This window comes from Maniola hyperantus, chromosome 5, assembly GCF_902806685.2.
Source record: "Maniola hyperantus chromosome 5, iAphHyp1.2, whole genome shotgun sequence".
Lineage (NCBI taxonomy): Eukaryota > Metazoa > Arthropoda > Insecta > Lepidoptera > Nymphalidae > Maniola > Maniola hyperantus.
Window position 1 is genome coordinate 4,414,847 of NC_048540.1, and position 24,455 is coordinate 4,439,301.

General features: G+C 38.0%; 1 protein-coding gene across 5 annotated transcripts; it reads right to left on the reverse strand.

Annotated features, from left to right (window-relative positions):
• Positions 1 to 176: 176 nt before the first annotated feature.
• Positions 177 to 23,471, reverse strand: LOC117982103 (protein FAM13A). 5 transcript variants are annotated; one of them, XM_069498595.1, is made up of 11 exons: positions 23,329 to 23,471; positions 18,199 to 18,788; positions 16,496 to 16,585; positions 9,564 to 9,758; positions 8,996 to 9,176; positions 8,622 to 8,764; positions 7,104 to 7,409; positions 6,300 to 6,527; positions 5,349 to 5,465; positions 4,579 to 4,764; positions 177 to 4,219 (listed from the first exon to the last, which is right to left on the reverse strand). In XM_069498595.1, exons 3-11 carry the CDS (start codon positions 16,517 to 16,519, stop codon positions 4,046 to 4,048), a joined length of 1,554 nt encoding a protein of 517 aa, XP_069354696.1. In that variant the 5' UTR covers positions 16,520 to 16,585; positions 18,199 to 18,788; positions 23,329 to 23,471; the 3' UTR covers positions 177 to 4,045. The 5 variants fall into 5 exon arrangements, with proteins under 5 accessions (XP_069354696.1, XP_069354695.1, XP_034824282.1 ...); XM_069498594.1 differs by having other exon boundaries at positions 7,104 to 7,385; positions 9,564 to 9,830; XM_034968391.2 differs by having other exon boundaries at positions 9,564 to 9,830.
• Positions 23,472 to 24,455: the final 984 nt, after the last annotated feature.

Genomic DNA, 24,455 nt, shown 5'->3' on the forward strand with positions numbered 1-24,455 from the left:
CACCATTGCTGCTTCCCCAACTCGAGCGCCCTAGGCCGTCGCCTAGTTCGCAATTATGAACGGGCCGGCCTAGTATTTGATGATTTTCAGCTTGTTGCCTCGACGGCTCTGGTCCTACAGAACCCTAGAAGGATTCCAAGTTATATTCTATAGGGAGAAATAATAATAACCAAAATATGGTGGTAATGTTTTTATTCTGAACATCCAATAATAAAATTGATGAAACGCTACATATTGTATTTTGTATAACTAAGTTTACTGCAGTAAATATTATATAGGTACATAATATATATTATTTTAGTATTTTACATTATCCTCGGCAACAACCAGACGATATATCGGAACTATGTCTCGGAAAAATCTACATTTCGATGTTGAATATTTGGGAAATAATAGGCATAGATAGTTAATAATATGTAGTTTAACTCTTAAATCGTCTTCATCACTTTTGCATTAAGTAGTATTGGACATTGGCTGGTCGGCAATTCAAATCCATACGAAAGTATTTACAGCAGATATAGCAGTCTGCGACGAAGTAACTTACAATGAACAAACTAGATGTCGCCACAGGATTCTCAGTCTCGCTAACAGAGTTTTCTCATCATATATAATATAAGTTCCAAGAAACAACGATCGGATCAGCTGGGCATAACACCAACTGGGAGGAAGATATATTGATAAGATTGATTGCATGTCACCCCTGATCCTCATATATTGGTAACCCCGAGCAGACATTGATGCAATCATCACTCGCCAGCAATCAACATCGCCACTATCGCATACTTCTTTTTGTTAAATTCCGATATAAGTTAGCCCTTGATTACGATCTCACCTGGTGGTAAGTGACGATACACTCTAAAATTTAAGCGGGCTAGCTTGAAAGGGATAATATGGTTTCATTAAACCCCTACCCCTGATCGTTTTCTACGTGGCATCGTACCGGAACGCTAAATCGCTTGGCGGCACGACTTTGCCAAACCAGAGACAATTTAGAAATCATAAATTCCCAAATTAAAATTCCCTGTCGGGGATCGAACCCGAGACCTCCCATTTATAAAACCACAGCACTCACCACTGCGCTAAGCTAAGCTAAACTTTAGACGCTAAAGCCCAGCATTGAACGTAGCATATAAAACTCCACACCGCTTCTCAACTCAATCCTCGCATTCCACCGTGTTTTTCAGCCACAAACTACATAGAAATACCTAACTACTCTTTCTCTGCTCAAAACACCAACTATGTGACTTCAAATCTCGGAGCAGAGTAATATGGAGGTCTTCCACATACAAGCACTAGATAATGCTTTTGACCTGGTAATAATATATTACCAGCTCAAAAGCATTATCTAGTGCTTGTATCCAGGGGTCCAGAAAATCCAAGGCATTTTACCTACCTACCTACAATTAGTAGGAAGTAGATGTGATGCCGACATTATCGCGCGAATATAATTTAAAAAATAAACTACCTATACCTATTTACATAATTACACCACTGTTTTTCGTGTTTTTCATAGGTTTGTTTCCTCAAATCGATAAGTTTGTTTGGCAAAGCCAAATTGAGGGTAGTTCGTCATTGTATAGGTTAATTAATGTTCTACGAAGTACATCAAGTCCTATGCCTACTGTAATATAATTAAATAGGTGCATTGTAAATATAATAATACACTACTACCTTTTAATTACCATAAAAAATTACGAGCGAATACAGGAAATGCTTATCGTTATAAATGTGCTATATCAGATATTTTATTATTTTGTTTTGAAAATATTATAAATGTGTGAAAACACTATAATAATATGCTTGCGCGATTAAAGGCTCCCCCACACAGCCGCGTTATTATCGGTCGATAATATCGCATGCGTTATTGCGATATCTGTTTTCAGTACATTTTGTATTAGGATGGTCATGTAGTTACACACTGCTGCGATAATAACGCCGCAATGGAAGTAGGGCGTATTATCGCAATAAAGTACCTAAGTAAAAGTTAAACGTGATTCTGAATAAGCAGATTTTTATAGTAATTAAAAGTTATTAGTGGTGTTTAACAAAGTACACTGAAAAACTGAAAGTTTTCACCCCGGTATTTATTTAGAAATTTCCAATTAGGTAGCTTTTATGAAAACGGCTTTTCTTTTTAATTGTCGTAATTCACATTGGCTATTTCTAAATAATAATCCAGAGTATAAGTAATAGGTACATAAGTGAAATCACTCTTAAAATATCATTATAAATGTCAATATAATGTTATGGTAATGGACGTTAAAAACCTTTTTATTATCCGTAATAAATGTAACGTCCATATTTCTCAAAGGTAAGTAGGTACATTTACGCCGCAAATCTTTTTCTGAAGTGCTACTTATTTAAATGATGTGAGCACATTGGTCTAACGAATGCCAACGACGAGATTCAGCGATCTTCCAACTTTTGACTTGAACTGTACTTGTCACTATTTATGTCAAGCATATCAATTCAAAAAAACCTAAGTAGGTGCGGTATAGATGTACCCAATAGTTATACTTAATGTATTTTGACTAAATAAATTATCAGGCAACGTTAAACAAAATACTAACTATACAATAACTGAAATATTATTAAAATAGAATACACAATATTATATAATATTAATATAATTCTGAACAAAGTCTTGTCGTACAAGAATCATTAAGATAATTTTTAAATCACAGGTAATTTTACTTATGACTAGACATAATTACTTATGTAATAACATTTAAATTTTCTCTCTGAGAAATGTACGGGCTCTATTCAATAGTCATAACCCTGGGAAGAAACGTTTAATTTAACATAATTATTATTACTATTTTAAAACTAAAATCTGTCCGTTTTAATGTTTTCCAAATTCTACTAATAATTCTCAAACGATCTAACGACCTTATTCAATGTTTGTTCATTGTTGCCCTTCTCTAAAACGGCTACAAGTAAAAGTACATAATATGTCTTCGTTGACGTTCGCTAATCTATCAACATTCGTCCAACATTTGTCGGACCGATGCGTGCCCACCTTCAGGTTAACACGGAACGTCTAATTGTCATATCCTCGTTATTAATCTAATCCTTTAATTTAAAACGTATAATAAGATATTTTTGCCTCGTGTTGGATTATTTCTCGAATGTAGTTTAGTCTAGATAATAAGATCTTTTTGCCTCGTGTTGGATTATTTCTCGAATGTAGTTTAGTCTAGAAAGACTTGACTTGAGCATTTATGATGTCTTTGATCAGTTTGAAAATACCGAAATCAATCTGAAATCATCAAACAAGTAGCTATGTAGGTCTATTTTTGTCTCGCTTAGGTACCAAACTTAGTAGGTAGGTAAATCAGATTCGCTATTTGAAATAATTCTAGTCCGATTTATAGGCGAACTTAAATTCTCGAAGTAAGTTACATATTATTATTACAATATTTTATATTCTTTCTATATTATGACAAAATTAATTAAGGTAGGTACATAATTTTATGTTATTGCCGTAGATGTTTTAAATTTTCATTCCTTATATTACTTAATACTTAATTTATATATTTTAAAATCACTTAGCTTTTTTATATTTCTAATCTTTTAATTTAATTTAGAGCCGATGTTTCAAATTTCAATGGCCATCACAATGGTAAACTGAGAAGTGAGTTTTTGACAGTTTTATTATTAGAAATCATGTAAAAGTGCACACTTATCTATATATATAAAAGGAAAAGGTGACTGACTGACTGACTGACAGACTGACTGAATGACTGACTGACTGACTGACTGACTGACTGACTGACTGACTGACTGACTGACTGATCTATCAACGCACAGCTCAAACTACTGGACGGATCGGGCTGAAATTTGGCATGCAGATAGCTATTATGACGTAGGCATCCGCTAAGAAAGGATTTTTGAAAATTCAACTCCTAAGGGGGTGAAATAGGGATTTGAAATTTTGCAGTCCACGCGGACGAAGTCGCGAGCATAAGCTAGTTGTTAATAAAATCTGGCCTTACTATAAAAAAAAATGTTTGTAGCGTAATTATAGCACAAAATATTTAGTCATTCAAGCCGTGGACTTTTGTTTATTGATAAGGGCGTTAATAAGTTTAATTCTTGCTTTTACGGTTTTGTAACGTCTGTACTCCTCCTCTCGACCGATCTTGTCATCCCGTTGCACCTTCCTACTGTTTTGAAGCTCAAAGTTCACTTCGTATTCCTTGATACTGCGTCTTAGTACCTGTAAATTTAAGAGAAGAAACTCAAATAATTTATTTTACACTACATGATGCCCGCAACTTAATCCGCAATTTAGGTTTTTAAATCCCGTGGGAACTAGGAACTCTTTATATCTGTACCGTCAAAATTGGTTAAACGACCGGGCCGTGAAAAGCAAGCAGACAGGAAGTACTAAGTAGGTAATTCAGAACACACCCGAAAAAAAAACCTTGAATTGTTAAAATTGCTGTATTGAGATGAAAATAATAATAATTTTAAAAACAGACTTCCAAAACCATTACAAACAAAAATCAATTCGATCTTTAATTGATTCAATATAAATCGGCGGTCAAAAACTTAAAATATAATGAGAAAACTTACACATTTAAGCAATTTGGCCTCAGAGAGTGCTTGTGTGAGGTCCTCCAAGCCCAAACAATGCAGTCCCTCATTGGAGGGTGTGGCCTCCTCGCTGGTGGTGGCGGACTTAGCCGACGACGTGGATGACGGCATCTCCTCCTGACCCTCGCGAGTGGGGGGCGACTGGAGGGGAGTTTCTATGGTTTCCTGAGAATTATTTAGGTGATAAAGCCTAAATAATTTTCAAATTAATTTTAGGTTAGTCGGAAATACATATCTCGGCACCTCGAAAGAATGCACTTTTCCGCCTCTTGTTGCATGACTTTACCCCAGTCTTGCCTTGGTCAGGTCGGTTAGTAATAGTACCTACTAATTAATGGGGCACCGGGCGAGTCTAGCCCCCAGAGTGAAATACGTAGAGAAGCGGACTCTTTCTAGGTGCCAAGAAATTAATTCCGATGAATTTAATGGCGTGGGCGAGAAAATGCGGACCCATCTCGATGGGATAACGCTAAGATAAAGAAGAAGAAGAGCAATTCATTACATTCTTTTGAAAGTCTCACCCAATGATTCTACTGTGCCAAAAATATTTTAAAAACAAATTTAGTTGTTTTAACTTAATTTCATCCCCTAATAACTTCTTGTACACATCGGCTCAACGCAATCGGCGAATATATTGTAATATTGTACCCTATGTAGGTTTCTTGACGAGGCAGAAGTTAACTTTCAATAACTCTCTCTCTCTCACACACCCTTTCTACAGCCCTATTATTTTAATTCATTCGTTTTACCTGTGAAGTGTCGGAAGGCTTCTCCTGTGAGTCGCTGGAACTGTCCACGCTGGTGTTGAACAACATTGTCTCGTGCTCGTGGATGGTCGCCAGTTCGCCGTTCGTCCCGCCAATTATCTGCAAAAGATTTCAAGGCTACAATTTTAGTGATGTCACTTCAATGTACACTAAACTTAAGTACATCACTAAAACTGATGTAGAACAATCCGCAACAAAATCAGTGGCATAGCCAAAATCATCGCCGTTGGCGGTTGAAGTGGCAGTTGGCGGGTTATGTTTTCTTAGAAACAATTCCCGTTGAAACTGGAAAGTTCCTGGATGGAGACCACGGTGTAAAGAGGGTGGCAAGTAGCTGGATGAAGTAATAGACTGCATGCATTACCGCTCGCTAAGGAAGGCCTATGTCCAGAATAAATATTCACATGATAAAATTATGGCCATCATCAAAATTTTCTAACAGTGACAGGTATTTAAACCTAACAAAATTCGTCAAAGCAAGCTTGACATCTGTTTTTTGGAACTGGTATTCTACACACTGGTATTCTGATAGGTTTGGAGTAGAGACCGCGTATCAGCAAGCGCAGTGTGGGACGACCTCCAACCCGCTGGACTGACGACCTTAAGAAGATAGCGGGAAGTGGGTGGATGAGGAAGGGGGAGGATCGTGTGTGGTGGCGTGCTCTTGGGAAGGCCTATGTCCAGCAGTGGACGCTAACAGGCTGATTGATTGATTGATTGATTGAATCTACACAAAACATCGTAGATATTTAATTACCTATATTATATCAGTATTGGTAACTATTAGATAGCATTGGATATTACGATATCAGGTCTAAAGGTCATTTGACGTAATACGGTCTCTTTTTTTGAACTGTTAGGTACTCTTTATCATACATCTTAGAACCAGTTATTAACATCAGCTACTGCGTAATAACTTCTTAGAATACTTACGGCGTCAGGTCTGAAGGTAGCTAAAGCCCGCTTGACAGCACGGTACCGCTCATACAGATGCCTGGCTGCACCGCGATCGGCGGAGTGTGCTGGAGGTCTTCCACGAGCTGCCTCAAGCCGTAATAGAGCCCTTTGTACGCAAGATTTCTCAGCTGCTAGTTGCGCTGGTGTCCAGTTTGATTCTGGTATGCTCGCTCGGCCCGTCGCTTGGCGGCAACCATCTACCCACTGAAAACGTATAAGTACAGTATCTGAGAAGAAAGATAGACTACATAGAAGTCTTTGGAAACGACACTCTACAAATCTGACTAATTGCCGATTATAATTTTTTTCAAGTTCGTTGGATGTTCGTTGTGTACCTAATCTTTTCCATTAAATTAAATACTTTTAAAAGCAAGACGCCTGTTCTCGGTATTTTGATCAAGGTTCGATACCAATATTTAAGCGAACTACTGTATTGAGGTGTGTTGCAAAGCATTCAGGCGTGACGATCAGCCAATTAGAACGGGGCTTGAGCGATAGCGCTCCAGAGCACCACAAATATACAAGCATGCACGCAGTAGCAGTGTTTACATATGAAATGAATTCTTCCCCCTTCACCACACCTTCACCTTTCATCACATTTTGTCCCATCACAACTCTGTTTAAGACCTTTCCTCAAAATGTTGCTTGTTAGAAATTGCTGGTAGCAATAAGGGGGATATTTTCTTTATTAGGTAGGGGTTTTTAGTGTGCAATAAAGTTTTCTTCTTCCTACGGTCCCCTAACACTTTAGTAACAGGATAAGAAAAAAGTTATATAAACCTCTTCAATGTCCTTCACAACTTCAGCCATCGGTTTATCACTCTTCAGCGCTGCATCCAGCTTATCATCTCTTTCCTTCTGTAGCTTCGCCGCTTGAACTTTGAGCGCATATTCGACGGGGTCCGCTTTAATGCATCGCTTTTCTGTCTGCAAGTGTCGAATAGCTTCGTACATCCGGACCAGTTGGACGTCAGTCATGCGATCGCCTTGGGTAATCGGAGTGCCATTTTGGGATTCGAAATCGCTTTCGTATTTTGCGATGTTTTTCTTTAGAACGTTGATCTGAAATAAAAGAGTGTTTTTTTTCTGAAATAAAATAAATGTTTATTTATAGTTGATTATTTCTAAAAACGATACACGATTTCTATTAATCATTCGAATAAAAATCTACGTTTTTAGGTCGATTTTTAAAATGGACCGAAGTATCGGCCGACACTGAAGTGGTGGTGGCCGGAGTTCTTCGGGAAATCGAAGGTTCGGTCACCTTTGACCGAAGATTCGGTCGGTCAAAGTTGAAAAACCTAAACCGAAGGTTCGGTCTGTCAAAGATAAAAATATACTTATAACTTAGTTTGGCCTAAGCAAAAATAGTTTAATTCTAAAATAGGTATAGGCCAGCCAGACGACTAAGTACCTATTTTGTGTCTGTCTATATTTGTGTGATTAGTCCGGTAATCGTAGGTATTAAACTAACTGATGTTAATCGAGTTAGGTATATTAGGTTGGAATATGGAAAATAACTGAAGCAGAGAAATTATGTACCTAATCGATAAGGGTTGGTTAAGTTACCTACTCGATACGTTACTTGAACATCGATTTGTTACCACAACTCACGTGCTAAGGTCAAGGGCAAGACAGTGACTTCTTTGATCGATGACCGTGATCTCTTATCTATTCTGATTCTCTGATAAGTGATTATATAACTCAAACTAAGTATGTATCTGAAATAGCATACCTATGCTTTCTCGCATGACTGTTTCGAAGAATTTTTTCTTACCGACCCGTCATACTTATTTAATGTGTCCCTTGAAACTTTGTCTTTATCTAAAATTATTCAAAATTATATTTATAGGCTATGGGTTTCTGGTATAAATTTTTACTGTCGAGTCGTGTCGAGCGCTGCCTTCCACAGATGAACGCTTCGGCTCTTTGCATTCAATCTTAAGCTTCGTTCAGAGAGACGCGGGGCGTTGTGCGGCGTGTGCGTAGTGTGGCACGGCTACATGAAATCATGATTTTTTAAGAGAGCGTTCATACAGACGTGTATTCAGCAAAGCTGAATGCGGGGCGGAGTGGTTGTGGTGCGTTCCACTTATGGTGCGTTTCACATAAGTTTCAGCATGCAGATTAGAGTGGTTGTGATGCGAAGTTACAAGTGTGACGCTGCAAGCATCGCTTCAGGTGCCGCCACCAGCTTCTCCGTAAATGGAATAACAGCATGACGCACCGCGCAACGTTCCGCGTCTCATTGAACGAGACCTTAGTCCTTATAGAAATAATAATACTCTGATAGTTTACCTTTTTGGTGATCTTCTCGAGGCGCCGGTCGGGGCTCGGCTGCGCGCGGCGCTGCGGCTCGTTGCGCTCCCCGCGGCGCGCGCGCTCCGCTTCCTCGTGCCGAGTGCTGCTTTCCACGCAGGAGCGTTCCGTCTCCTCGCATACTAAGATAATAATGTGCAATAAGTATACGTTTGAGCCCTTTCACAATACCAACCGGAACTTTATTAATTTTCTCAATTATCATGGGTCTGACGACAATTATTTTGTGTTGGTCCTATTTAAAAAAAATTCCATCTTTATTCGAATCAGTCAATACACCGCCATGTTGTTCTACAAAATGTTCGTTGTACTTCATTGTAGGTATAGAATGAGAACGAAAAATTTAAACCAACCTTCAGGTTTCCGCTGCACGACATATTCGAAGTGCGGCGGAGTGCTACTGCGCACGTCGTCGATGTAAGCGCTGTAGTCGTTCTCTTTAGGTTGTCGCGGCAATCTTGCGGGCGCGCGGCGTCTCTTGCCGCCGTGTTGCGGCCGCCGAGCGCGAGACAGTCGCTCCGCTCGACGTTCCGACTGAGAACCAAAATACCGTGAATTTATTAACACAGTTTATGCTTGACCTTGCATAGTGCGTAACAAGGATGGGCCGCTACCGTGCTGTGCCTTAGTTTTTATGTAAAACATTTTGTTTGTCACAACACAAATACATTAAAAACAAATTTAACTTTTCAATAATTTTAAAAGAATCGTTAGTAATGTGGTAAAATAGTAATTTTACTGAAAGTGCAATAAAGTGAAAAATAATGATTGCGATGCAAAACCTGCTAAAAATTAATTTTACCATCTTAGATTTAACGTGAAAGAAAGACAAGCGCATAGCTTTTACCCTACACCTCTATGTTCAACTTTCGTGACGCGTTATTTTCTTGTACCTACTGTGGATTATTTGGAAATACAAACCTCAAGTCGATTATAGTCATGTAGTGGAGGCGGTGGCGGCGGTGGGGGCGGCCGCTCCTCACTGTGCGGTCTGCGCTCCTTACGTTCATGCGCGCAGCCGGAGTCCCGCCGCTCGCGTCGCTTGCGTGCCTCCCGCTCGCATTCGGGCGCCGCCATATCTTCTCTCTCCTTCTCGCCCTCGCTCCGCTCACAGCACTGCGCACGCCACCCGAGGCCAGATATTACAACCCGACGCTGGCTCGAGCACTCAGAATCGTGCCCGTAACCCTAACATGTGGATGCCAATGTATTAGTGTACTGAAAGATGTAGCCAGATCGCATACTAGTCACACCGGAATTCCATACCGGGGCCGTGCCTTTGATATTTCAAACATAAAATATAGCGAGCACGCGGTTCACTTGGATGAAAAAAAATACCAAAAATATCTGCAGCGCTAGAAAAACTGCCAATGGGTAGCTAGTTTTTAACCGACTTCAAAAAAAGGAGGAGGTTCTCAATTCGACTGTATGTTTTTTTTAAGGGATTTATTTAGCTACCCAATGCATATTTAAGCTCATCGTAGTTTAACAGTGTAAAGGTAGGTGTTAATCAAACCACCATTAGGAGACAACTGACTTTATTGGATAGTTCACTGGCCGAGCCTACCTACATAATATTATATTTTTATACTAACTACCTACTACATCTCCCTCCTTATAGAACAAGTATGAAATACATTTGATATCCTAGACATAATATACATTCATAATATTATTAAAGCTGTTAGTTCATTTCAATTGCATTGTAAATTATAAAATTATTATTGATATACCTTATTATCTCCCTTCCAATTTTAGAATACCTATCTATACCTATATAATTGTTTAGGCATGCTTATTATAATGAATACATTATATTATTATAACACTTATTGAGATATTTTTATAATACCTATAAGTGACATTAATTTTATCTAAATTTAGCTTAACAATTAATAAGTAGTAATATAATATCATGAAATAAAATAGAAGCATTGAACAGGTTTCGTAAATAACTAATAATCGAATTCCTCATCAAATCGAGCCGGCGGACGCACAATTCGACCGCTACTTGTTACTTTAGGTGCGTGCGATAGTTGCGGTGGCCGTGCCGTTTGCGGCCCTTTTTCTGTTTCTGTATTGGTACTGCCCGTTGACCCTGAATTTAAATGGTCCCAATCGATACCAGAAGACATGTTTGTATGATTAGCAACATTGCCTTGGCTTGGTACTTTCATTATATGTTGTCGATTACGCCTGTAAACAGCACCATTTTCAGTTTGTACCCAATAAGATCGGTTTCCTTGAGCCGGACGTAAAACACGAGACTTGACCCATTCATTATTTTGTCTCATTCTGACTGGCTCATTTTCAGATAATGGAATTAAATTTTTGGTTCCTCTGTCGTAATACGATTTATACTGGGCTATCCTTTGTGAGCGTTTATCGAGCATTGCTTGCGGGCTCACTGCTTTAGGTTTTAGCTGAGAAGTGCTAGAAGGTAAACGAGTGTTTAATCGACGACTCATTAATAACTGTGCCGGTGACCACTTTTCTCCAGAAAGTGGTGTATTTCGAAAATTAAGTAGTGCGAGTTTCCAGTCTTCTCCACTTTCATATGACTTGCGCATGAGATCTTTTATAGTTCGTACGTTCCGTTCAGCGAGACCGTTAGACCGGGGATATAACGGTGAACTCGTAACATGTGTGAAACCCCAAGTATTGGTAAAAGATTTGAATTGTTCCGAGGAAAATTGGCCGGCGTTATCGGTTTTCAAAATTGACGGAATTCCAAATCTACTAAATATATCTTTCAAAACATTAATAACACTCGAACTCATCATATTAGGTAGCGCCAGAACTTCGACAAATTTAGAATAGTAATCTACTACAACTAAATAGTATTTATCTCTCAATTCAAATATGTCTGCCGCTAGTACTTCCCACGGTAGATCCGGCACGGGATGCGGCTGCAGCGGCTCGCGGGGGTTGGCCGCGCGGTGGCGCTGGCACGTGTCGCAGGCCTGTACCGTGTGCTGGATGTCCGTGCTCATCCCGGGCCACCACATGACGTCACGCGCACGACGCTGACATTTCTCTACCCCCATGTGGCCCTCGTGAATACGCTTGAGCATGTCTTTTCGAAGCGAAGTCGGGATCACAACCCGATTATTCCTGAAAAGAATTCCCTTTACCCGATGAAGCTCACTACGAACCATCCAGTACTGTCGCACCGCAATATCCGTATCCCTCTTATTATCCGGCCAACCATTTTTGTAGTATAATCCGACCGCCGTTAAAGTCCCATCTTTTCCAGTTTCTTCTCTTATCTTGTTTAACATCTCTGGTGTGGCTTCTACATTGTCATACAAAGTATTTAAATGTATCATAACCTCTTTGCAAACATCTTCATCGGTTCCCTGTTCTGTCGCCGCCCGGGATAATGTGTCAGCTATAAATAACATTTTACCAGGTTTATACTGAATTTTGATACAATACTGTTGCAATTTCAATAGCATTCTTTGTAAGCGAGCCGGTGCCTCATTTAATGATTTTTTAAATATGGCCTCGAGTGGCTTATGGTCACTTTCAACAGTAACGTTATCATGGCCATAAATGTACTGGTGGAAGCGCGTGCATCCAAAGACGATTGCAAGTAATTCCTTCTCGATCTGCGCCCAGCGCTGCTCCGTGGCGGTGAGCGTGCGTGCCGCGTACGCCACCGGCCGGCCGCCTTGCAGCAGGCACGCGCCCAGCCCGCGCGCGCTCGCGTCCACCGACACGGTGACGGCTTCCTCGGGGTTATAGTATTTTAGCACTGGCGCACTACTAATTTTTGCCTTTAATAAATTAAATGCCCGGTCGTGGTAGTCCGACCACTCAAAATTATTATTCTGACCTAGCAACTCGCGCAAAGGTGCGGATAATTCCGAGTACCTTGGTATAAATCTGGACAAATAATTGGTGACCCCTAAAAACCGCTCCAAACCTTTTTTGTCAGCCGGTTTTTGCATATTTTCTATAGCACTTATCCTGTTTTTATCGGGTGAAATGCCTTTTGAGCTGAAAATATGACCCAAAAAAGTAACCTGGCTAGCACTAAACACACATTTATTTTTATTGAATTTAATACCGCTATTTACTGCTCTTTTCATAACTTCTTTTAACCTGATATCGTGCTCTTCTTTGGTCCGCCCCCATATTAGAATGTCATCTATGAATACTTCGACACCTTCCATTTTAAATATCTTATCCATTTCGTTATGGAATATCTCTGGAGCACAGTTAATTCCAAATGGCATTCGTAAAAATCTATATCTTCCATATGGCGTTGAAAAAGTACATAATTTAGAACTACTTTCGTCTAGTCTTATCATCCAAAACCCGTTTTTCGCATCGCATTTTGAAAAGTATTTCGCTCCGGACAGATTACTCGCCATTTCGTCTAGAGTGGGTAACTGAAAATGGCTACGTTTAATGGCTTGGTTTAAATTTCGCGGATCTAAACAGAGGCGAAGTTTTTTATCCGGTTTTTCTACAATAACAATATTAGAGACCCAATCCGTGGGCTCATCTTCCTTTTTTATAATATTTAATTTGACCATATTCTCCAATTCCTCTTTTAAACGAGGCCGCATTTTCATTGGTATTTTCCGCGAGGCACTTACAACGGGCAATACTGTTTTGTCGACAACTATTTTACACACCGTAGGTAAACAACCTATTCCTTCAAATATTGACTCATACTTTTTGAGGTCAAGAGACACTTGATTCAATCGTGCAATTAATTTTAGAGTTATACATGCCTTCAAACCTAATAAATTATTACAGTTATTATTTAAAACATAAATTTTTTCATTGCAAACTTGTTCTTTAAATTTTAATAATCCATTAAAATATCCAATTACAGGCAACTTATTTTTGCTAATTTCACGTAAAACAGTATTGCACTTAATTAGTTTTATTTTATCGAATCCGGCTTTTTCATAGGAACTCAAAGACATCACGGATGCTTCCGCGCCACTGTCTAATTTAAATTGTACACAAACCCCGTCCACTTCTATAGTCTCGCACCATGAATCGCACATTTTATTCGAAGCTTCGATAGAAATATTTGACATAAGTAGCTCACCGTTCTCGCTGCACTCATCTTCCCATCGCTCCTCTTCAAAGTCGGGCTCCTCGACGACCTCCCGCGTAAACTTTACGGTACAAAATCGTGCTCTGTGACCTACCATATTACACCTAAAACACTTTCCTGAAAACCCGGGGCACCGTATATTCTTACTATGGCGCAAGTTACACTTCTCACAAACACTATCATTGAAGAAACGATATGAAGATGTTGCCGCGCTCCGCTGCCGGCCTCGCCAACCTGCACTCCCGCCGCCCGCGGGATCTGGCCGGCCGGCGCCAGCAGCGGGAGGCCTGCGGGGCCGCGGCGCGCCGCGCTGCAGCCGCTCGAGCGCGGCGGGGACCGCGGGACCGCGCGACGCGCACGCCGCCGCCTGCTTGCTTGCTCGCTCCGCCGCTCGACACCATGTACTGGCCTCTTCTAATGTGATCGACGATCTTGCTAGTAATTTTTCTTTCATTTGCGTATCTTTTAACCCACGTATTAATTGCGTTAAAATAAGACTGCTTTTCAAAGATCCAAATTCACAATTTTTACTTAGTTTTTTCAATAATCCCAAGTATTTGTCGAAATTATGTTCGTTCTGGTAAGTTTCGAAAAAAGTATGTCTTTCATAGTTGACGTTTTTCTTTGGATCGCAGTACTCACTATACTTTTTACATAACGTTTCGTAATCTTTTTCTTGCTCCGAGACATCGAGTTCTTCAAGAATTTCTCGGCCATATTGGCCCAAACAATGCATAAATAGCCCATATTTTTCTTTAATACTTGCTGTCTCCTTGCCCGTGGCGATCAAGAAATAATCAAATGCATGTTTCCACTCTCTCCAATTAGTGGCGAGGTTGCCCTCTTGCCGCAATGGTGCGGGTTGTTGTATCGCCGCACAAATGGCTTCCCCACGACTATCGTTAGCCATTATTTATTATTTTTAACTTCTTCCGAGTGTATCACATCACTTTTACTAGCACACACCCCACACCTGACACCATGTAAAGGTAGGTGTTAATCAAACCACCATTAGGAGACAACTGACTTTATTGGATAGTTCACTGGCCGAGCCTACCTACATAATATTATATTTTTATACTAACTACCTACTACAAACAGAACATCGCACTTTGCATATGAAAGTTGATTTCACAAATTATTTGCATGGGTGAGGTAGAAATGACGAATAGTGAAAAGTGGAAGAATACCGTGTACCAGGCGTTTCGTTGTGCAAATTTAACTTGTTTCTTAGGCGTAAGGAGCAGTTACATATAGATTTTAAATAAAACGCACAAAAATATATGCGTATTGCGGTGTGTGGGCTAATGTAACTTATAATTATCATTATACAAATCAAAAACACTGGCGCCAGATAGGATTTTTTGTGTGACTAGCGCTTATAGTTGCAGCCACAAAAATACACTCTTCAGTAAAGAAAATGAGAATAACTTGAGGATCAGCGTCTTAAACGTTCATGATGCATAGACAAATTATGCAGATATTTAGTCGCATTCATATAAGACCCGCGTGGCTCATGAAATTATGTCATTCACATTTTCAGTATTGAAAATTACGTTTCATTCGACGCCTGCGACTCTTTGCGATTATATTGCGCTTGAAATAGGGTTGCCAATCATGAAAAATAAAGTAGGTAACCTAAGAGTATTAATGCCTAATCTTCTTTTTCCTAGCGTTTGTCTGGGCTTCAACCAGGGATCAAACAAAAACTATAATATTTATTTATAAGCAATCAAAACCGTTGGCAACCCTACCTTCGAATGTTTATGGTACGAGTAGATGGTATAAAGCCTGCGGCATCTAATAGATGGTAATGTTTTGATTGCGAATGTTCAGTGTGGCTCGAATGGATGTCGAATAGCAAAAAGTTTCAATGTACTGGTGTAATCTTGGTCTAAAGCGAAATCTCTAAAGTCGTGGCCTATCTAAATCGTTTACACAATATTTATTAAGCTCACTCACATATTTTACACGACCTACATATTAGGTAGGTAAAGGAAATCGCACATAGCCGCAAGACTGACATAATAATAATATATGACATCACATAACGAAAAACTCGTTGTCATGAGATGATGCAAGATAATGGCCTGTTGGTCATGACATGACGCAAGACAAGTGCCTCTTGGTCATAATAAGACGCGTCACGCAAGACAAGTGCCTCCATATAATGACGTTACGCAAACAAGGGTCTCGCCAGAGCTGCAAGAAGCGCCATTTTCGGTATTAAAAAATAAAATACTAAAAAAGTGACAGCAGCATCGGGTGCATCGTAAAAATAAATGCACGCTAGCACTGACTGCTGGGTTTTTTTTGACTTATCAGCATTTCTTCAATCCACCCGATACAGCTGAATCCGTTACAGTTATTTCCTAAAAAAAAGCGTTGCGCCTATTGCGGCTTTGGTCGGTCATCTTTTGGTAGGTATGCGATCACCTTAAGCTCACTTACACAATATTGTACATGACCTAAACACTAAGCAAGGCTACTGAAAGTTCAATCGTGACCTATTTTTGGCGATAGGTAAGTATAACAATATTGCGTATGATAGCGTATATTTATCGCCAAAAATTGACGAATATTTGTTGTACAAAAAACTAAATGAGGTATTTTCCTTTTCAGTAACCTCATTTCACTGCGAAGCGTTTATTAAGCTAAAAATATAAATAAGTAATATTTGTACAGGAAAATGTTTTTACGATAAAATATTATGCAGTACTACAAAATATTATCTCTCTAATAAACCCCACTGCCTATTAATTTTCAAAAGTACCTGCTGGAGTCCCAATAGAACCATGCTTGCTTCAGATTTTAAAGAAAGGAAATTTTCGAATTTCCAAAAGAGATCGGCCGTAACGTGTGTCTGAAAATAATGGTTTCCAATACTTGACGTGCGTTGGAGCATGGAATCATGAAATCGTTTGATGATGGACGATACTTATAATAAATCTTTAACTTAAACTCTATTTCAATAGCTCTAGTTATCTTGTATCAGAATGTTGCGAGAATCTTGCGTCTAGATTAGATGGATTGACTGTATAGTACCTACGATGCTAGTAGTTTGCCATTCATATGATGGTAAACTCTCTAGCAAATCTGTTGCCTGCCTATAGATTGATCTCCTTATTTCTTAGAAAATGTGTAACGGAAAAATTAAATGTAAAATTAATAACTTAGATATATCAACCGATAAAGCTGCGTATCTAGTATGTTCTCGTACCAACTACGTTCCGAGAGACAGCACATTATATCGATTAGAAAATCGAATCGAGTCGGTTAGTGGAGGGTGTGACTGTGAAGCCTCCACACAAAACGCGGGACGTAAAGTACCGCGACATATTACACCGCAAGTTACGCGTACGTGCGCTCTTAATACGACATATTGAACTCGCAAGTATGCGTTCGCCTGACTCCGAAGGTGTGTGTTTTCAACGCTTAAGGTGACGCAGGACACTCGACCGAAATTGGCAGCGCACGTGGGTAACATGTTTGCTTTTCACTTGACATTGTATGAGAAAGTTGAGAGGCACGATGATTTTCACCGAAATCAAGCGCGCGAAAAGGGTTTAGGAAAAGTATTTTTGGGAAAAAACTGCTAAATTTATGTTTGCAAAGTAAAGTTATTTCAACTAATGAATAAATAAACTACGTCTAATGATAAATTGTTTTAGAATTTTCATATCCCTAATCTTATTTATTTACGCCCAAAGTTGTCATTAATTTAGTGTTAAAATAGAAATCTTTTGAGCCTCGTAACTTTTAAATCAATATTTTTTTCAATGTTTTATGTATCAATAAACCTAGATAATAACGAGATAAATCGATATAATTCTTAGTTTTGTGCTTACAATATCGAATATTGTTGTAATTTCCCTCATACGTTTGTATGAAGAAAGCACTGAACTGAGTCCCCTTAAGTTTAATACAATTCCTTATACTTATTGTAAATTCAAGAAGCCCAGTTGGACGCGTCATTCGACGCGTCGCGCTTTCGATATTACGTTGTACGCTCTAAAAGCAGGCTCACACAACTACACATGTGGATTTTGAGTGTTATACAACTGAAGCGGTTGCTTTAGGTTTGGCACGCGAACTTAGTGAATACGCAGTTTTAGCAGGACTACAGTACCCGTAGTACAAGATTTTACGTCTCACCAAACCAAACCAAATTCGAGAGTCGAAATACTTCCGCGTTACAGTAAACTGGATCTTAAATGCCTTGTTTTAAAGCTCAAGTTTGTCTACACTTCTACAGCCAGCGCTCCAAGCGGAAACATTGCGAAATTAAAATCAGTGGCATTGAATATTTGACTTCAATTCAAGGCTGTTTAAGTCCATTTTACAGTAACACGGAAATATTTCGGCTCTCGAATTTGGTTTCGTTTGGTGAGACGTAAAATCTTGTACTACGAGTACAGATCTTCTTGTTAGTATCTTATTTTTAAGTAGTAACTAGTAGGTAAATAAAACACTTACAATGCAATATCTCGCAGCGTCCACTAAAGAGTCCAAGAATCGGGAAATGTTGTGCCGGCTCTGATTGGCCAGGGTATTACTGGGTCCCGAACCTCTCCGAGACCCTCTAGAGACCGCAACCGATAACAAATAACCGGGCTATTGTTTAACCTTTGATATAAAACAAATTGAAAGAAACAAAACGAAACGGTGGGGCATAAACGCGCGCCGTTTTGACGGAAACACTAAACTAGAAAAGGCTTTTCCGAGCTTATTTGATGATGTCGCTTCTTTCCACCGACATATCTCGATCCCGGCACATGTTGGTACGGCACAGTCTCTATATTACACAGTCTCTGTAAATTTACGGCTGCTTCAGAAAATGGGTTGAAACCAGTCTGTAATTTAGCATTGAAAGCCTGAACGAAGTTTTCCGAGCTTTTTAGCTCTCAACAATTTTGTTGGCCTAGCTTCATATTGATGCACTTTATTTGTTTTTATTAATAACGAAAATGAAAGGGTTTTAGTTCAATTATCGTCTATCATTGTTGCGTTTATTCTTTCACTTATCACTGGGGATTTTTTTTGGGAATAACGGGTGAGGAAAAAATCTGAAACAAAAGAACACTATGTTATAAAACGACGGAGTTCGGAATCAGCTTAGCTTATTACTAATCATAAATTCATCATATTTATCACTGATTAATATAAAACCATGGAATCTATTTACCTAATCAACTTTTAAACATTTTTTATTCTTATACTAATTAATCTACTATAGGCTGACTTGCTCCGGCTTGCTTTGCGCTGCGTCAGTTGGTTCTTATATTATTTAGTACCTCCCTTTTACCATTGATACTTATAGTGAAATGGTTTACAATTTAAGATGGTGAAAACAATGTTGGAATACACTGATATAAGTGAATACAAAGAAACGTGGATTCAAGTCCGACAATTTAAATCAAGACATCTTGCTGGTGAAGTGCATTCACCTTTTACTCAAACAAAACGCATGTCATAACTATAGTAGGTATTAACGTCAAGAGTATATTATAATAATGGACAGATAGACAGACAGACAACGAAGTGATACTATAATATTATAATATAAGGGCTCCTTAACGGAACACTAAAAACGACGAGTGACGAGTGATTATTAAAAAAAAATTAAACTCAAGGAAGTCCCCATTCCCTCGGACCTTTTAACCTTATTTGTATCAGTTCTATTCAGGTCAGATTGTGGGAAACACACCAAATAATAAAAATTAAGTAAGTAGGTTTAGAGAATGATTTTCATCAACTTTGAGGGTGTTTCCATCTTTTATTCCAATTCACGACAATGTGTGACAAGCGAAGCCTCTACGTCGCGTCGCGGTAGAGGCTACGACCTATAGGCTAAACGGTGTACCTACATTAGAGGCTACCACAGAGTCTCTACGAATACGTAGCCTGGCTACGTACTCGTAGAGGCTTCGCTACGTTTTTGGACACCCTTTAGTTTATTGTTATTTTATTTTTATATTTATTGAATAGAAAGAGTAATTATATACATATTATGTTTTTTAATTTATAGACTTATAGTCCCTGAACAAGTCGCGGATGGATGGACGGACAGAGACAGACATGGTGAAAGTATTTAAGGGTTCCTTGTTTACTACGGAACCCTAAAAGTAATACATAAGTACTTATGCAGCAAAGTTGCGAAACACGTACCAGCACTTTACATAGAAGTAACAAAGTAGCTTTAACACGTGACATCTCCGAGTCGGATAATGAGATTTATTTTAATTGAATTTGTTACTGAAAAGTTAAAACCAAGTACAGTACGCGGCCGAAAGTAATGTACATCCACCTTTAGATAGGAGATAGTAGATCTGCAGAGCGTTGTCCCTGTCGTTGAGACGGACAAAATATCATATATCTAAGTATAAGTGACAGAGACAACGCTCTACAAAGCCGAAACGTCATTCTAAAGGCCGATGTACCTACATTACTATCGGCGGCGTACTGTACGCTAAAGGCGGTGAATCCAATCCAAACTATTAAAATTTTAAACAAATATCTAATCTTCAATGAACTTTTTATTATGATTGTAAAATTAATCTCTATGAACTATTTATTGCAAGTTGTCGGAGGTCATGGTTTATATAATAAGGTATGTACTTATAACGTATGGGCCAACTAATTTGCACTATTTAAGTATGGTAATTATCAAACATGTTAGACCTTAACCCACTTAGTAGTAACTATTTTATGTACTTCTAGATGATGCCCGCGACTCCGTCCGCGTGGGTTTAGGCTTTTAAAAATCCCGTGGGAACTCTTTGATTTTCCGCGATAAAAAGTCCTAGCCTATGTCCTTCCCCGGGATGGAAGCTATCGCTATACCAAATTTTGTCAAAATCGGTTGAACGGATGGGCCGTGAAAGGCTAGCAGACAGACAGACAGACAGACGGACAGACAGACAGACAGACAGACAGACAGACAGACACACTTTCGCATTTATAATATTAGTATGGATTGTGTGTGTGTGATATTAAAATACAAATCTTGAAATTTTTGTCTTTTATCGTAACAAAAGCACTCATAATAAATAGGACAGTTCATTTTACGACTCTGGCGAGAAAATTGGGGCGAAAGATTTCACTCCGATAAAATATGTACTTAGGTATAATATTATTATGTCGTTCGGATAAAAGATGCCAATTTATAGAGAAAAGGAGACATTTTTATTTAGGTAGGTACTATTTTTGTCTTATCAACGCCCAGAATAAAATATCAACCATAAAATACTCAACTATGAAATTGAGCTTTATCAGAGTGGACGAGGGTTGTATTTCTTAGACAGACAATCACTGAAAGTATTACTAATTCCCTCCAAAATATTGTGTTTTGCGAAATTTACTCACTTATATCACTACCCATAATATTATGAATGCAACAGTGTGTTTATTTGTTGGTTAATTGTCCTTCAATCACGTCGTCGCAACGGAGCAACGGATCGACATGATTTTTTGCATGGGCACCTTGAGAGTGACATATGCTCCTTTTATCCCGGAAAATCAAAGAGTTACCACAGGGTTTTTAAAAATCCAAACCCTCGCGGACGAAGTCGCGCGCATCAGCTAGTACGTAATAATTTTCGAGCGTGGTCATGTAAATCAGAATTACATAATTGAGAAATTAGGTAGATTGTAAAAAGAGGTTTGTGCGATTAAATTTTTCAAAATTGGTACTTATAAATTTTTTTAATCGCAGTTACGAAATAATTACGCGTATATTATATACTTACTTATTTTTATACAATATTGAGCTAGAACAGTTTAGAAATAGTATTTCTATTACACGTTATTGACTTAAGAAGTTGAAAGGGTATCTGGAAAGTAAATTATGTATTTCTATGTATAAACTGAGCGAGCATGACCCGATTTCTTGAGTTCGATGATCGCGGGTGGGCGTGTCATGAAACGTTGACATCAAGGGAAACCGCAAATAATTAAATATTTGCACTGGGTCAGAAATGCAAAATTCTCAACACTAAACACGACTTATAAAACTCTATATACGGTTTAACTAGATTATTTTCATATTTGAGTAATTTTTTTTAAATAAATGATTAGGTACCTACTTAAGCCTTTAATTTGCAATTTCAGCTACCGTAGGTAACACTAAACGTATTTACACGGAACAACCAATAAATGTTTTCATACACTATTTTATTATATTTAATAATAATTTTAATTCTTTTATACCTACATAAGTTTAATTTTGCAACTAAAAACATATTTACACGGAACTATTAATAAAATATAATACGATAGTAGTTTATTTATCGACATAACCTACCATTAATTTAAGTAATTAACTTAATGTAAACTCTCGATGTAATTCTCGATACATAAGTGAACTATTGTGTTCTTTATTGAGAAATAAATGTCTTTAAACCGAACCTACCTAGTAGACAAGAGTCGAAAATAATACGTATGCGGAAGGTTCTGGAAGTACCATTATATAGTTAAAGGCGTCCTTCAGCATTTAAAAATGAACACTACGCACAGACAAAGAAATTAGAAATAATATTTTTGGCTCTATTCACCTACCAAAAATTTTATTGATTGTAATATTTATTTTCCTATCCGCTAGACTTTTATCTATTTACTTATATTACGACATGCAGATAACAATTTTATGTGAGAAACCAATATACAATGACCTTATCTTGTGTTTTTCCGGAAGGAAAATTTTACTCAGTTAACTAACGGCCGGCAGTAACAGTGTATAATTAATTATGTAAATTACAAATCACTTGGACGGTGATGGTTTGTGTAAAATGTAAATATTAATTTTTAGTGGTAGGTTAAATATGCAAAGATTTTATTTTGTTCTACGCATTGTTTAATTTGTGCATAGTTACATAATCAATTGAAACACAAATATAAGTATCAATCAATTTTACATAGAGTTTACTACAATATTTAAGTACCTTAGTACGTTTTACTAAAGGAGGTTAATGTAGAGCTTGAATAAATGAGTTAGGTAAGTAGGTACGTGAGAGTATTTTATAATGCGTATAACTTATTATATCCATTGAATAAAAAAATATGTTATCTTATTATTTGCATGAATATTCGTAGATCGTCACATATTTTTGTGAAAATATCATAATATATGAAATTACTAAAAATTAGAGCTACCTACATCCGTGAAGAAAGCTTAGGAGAATGATTATATATTACTGTCCACAGAAATGAATGTGAAAATTTAAACCTCTATATAATTATAATTTATAACATTATTGTATTCAGTATTTTATACCCTACTCACCTATGTACGTTTATTTTTACGTTTATATACGTCTACCTAATAAGCACTTTAAATATAATAAAATAATACCTACTAAATTAAAATTAATAATAGATATTAAAGTTTCCTTCCAAAATAAACGATATATCATAATAATGAGATTACTTTAGAGATTACAAGATGCCTCAAAAACAATGAGGAAGCCCGTATCTGCGTAATATTTACAATTTACGCAGTCACTGAAAGAAAGACGTCCTTGAGGAAGCGTCCTCCCTCCCTATACCAGAAAAGGTTAGAACCAAGCATTATATAGCCAGAAAAATGTATAAATATACAAAAAATCTTACCGCTTTTTAATTATAAGTTGCTAGTGTGAAGTAGTTGTCGATAAAATTTGAAATATAAACAAGAGTTGAATAGTAATGGCGTTGCAACGCGAAATGGCGGCTAAAAGTGTCCGTACGGCAGCGCCCGGCCAGAGTGACTGAAACCGAGGGAGGTTCGGTGGGCGGAGGGCGTAGTGATGGGGAAGTTTTGACGATAAGGTATCTACTTGTACTAATTAACAATTGCGTTTTAATTTGTGCACTTTCGTACGCCGCTGTTGGCTTACTGCATTGTTACTTAATATTAAATCAATTAAGTATATTCTCTTTTTTTCCGCGACTCAGCGATTATAAAACCCAACGGGTTTAATAATTAAAGTTTCTAAGAATTATTTATGAGTAGGGTATGAGGGTTTAGGTAAACAGAGAACAAGAATTTGAACCAATTTCAGATTTCTATACACAGCGATTCAGTCTGTCAGTTTCTCCTAAGGGACTGCTTGCAAGTTACCATGTAGGTACAGTTAGACTCTCAAAATATTCTTAAGTACTTAGATAGTTTTTTGATGTTTCTACCAAAAAGACATTGAACATTTGATAAGACCAGAACACAAAAATTGTACTAAGTACTCTTAAATTAGGTCGTTTGTGGAAGATTAGAGATCCCAACACAATGCCAAGGAAATTACTAAGTAGATACCAGTACACTATTGTCATTAATGGAAGGGGGACAAGGCGAAGAATGCGATACAGACTAAGTACAGAGAGAGAAAAAGGTACAATTACAACTGAGAGAAATTTCCAGACGTTACATCTGATTTCTCTTTCAAAAAGCGTTTCATTACAAAAGAGAGAATTTTCTCTTCCTGACTTCGGTAGGAATTGCGCAGTGTTCCGATTCGGTAGGTAGGTAATCAGTAAGCAAAAGTTCTGCCTTTTAAAATCTCTTTTAGAAGGAGAAAATTAGAAGGAAATTTCTATTAGTGTAGTCTATACTGTGTGTATAAGTGGACGAAGTCGCGGGAAAAAGCCAATTTTTAATAAAATGGTATCGATAAAAATAATATTCACTGCTCTAACAATGTACTTACCTATTCAAATAGGTACGCCCAAAGCGCCGGCCGGCGTAGCAAGTACAAAAACTGTAT

Bases quoted from the DNA above. Each gene is read 5' to 3' on its own strand.
- LOC117982103 (XM_034968391.2), bottom strand. From the start codon at position 16,519: ATGGTTCTATTGGGACTCCAGCAG. The intron at 8,765-8,995 runs GTTGGTTTAAAT...TTATTATCTTAG, and splicing joins CGTGCAGCGGAAACCTGAAG to TATGCGAGGAGACGGAACGC. The intron at 4,220-4,578 runs GTAAGTTTTCTC...TTAAATTTACAG, and splicing joins AGGCCAAATTGCTTAAATGT to GTACTAAGACGCAGTATCAA.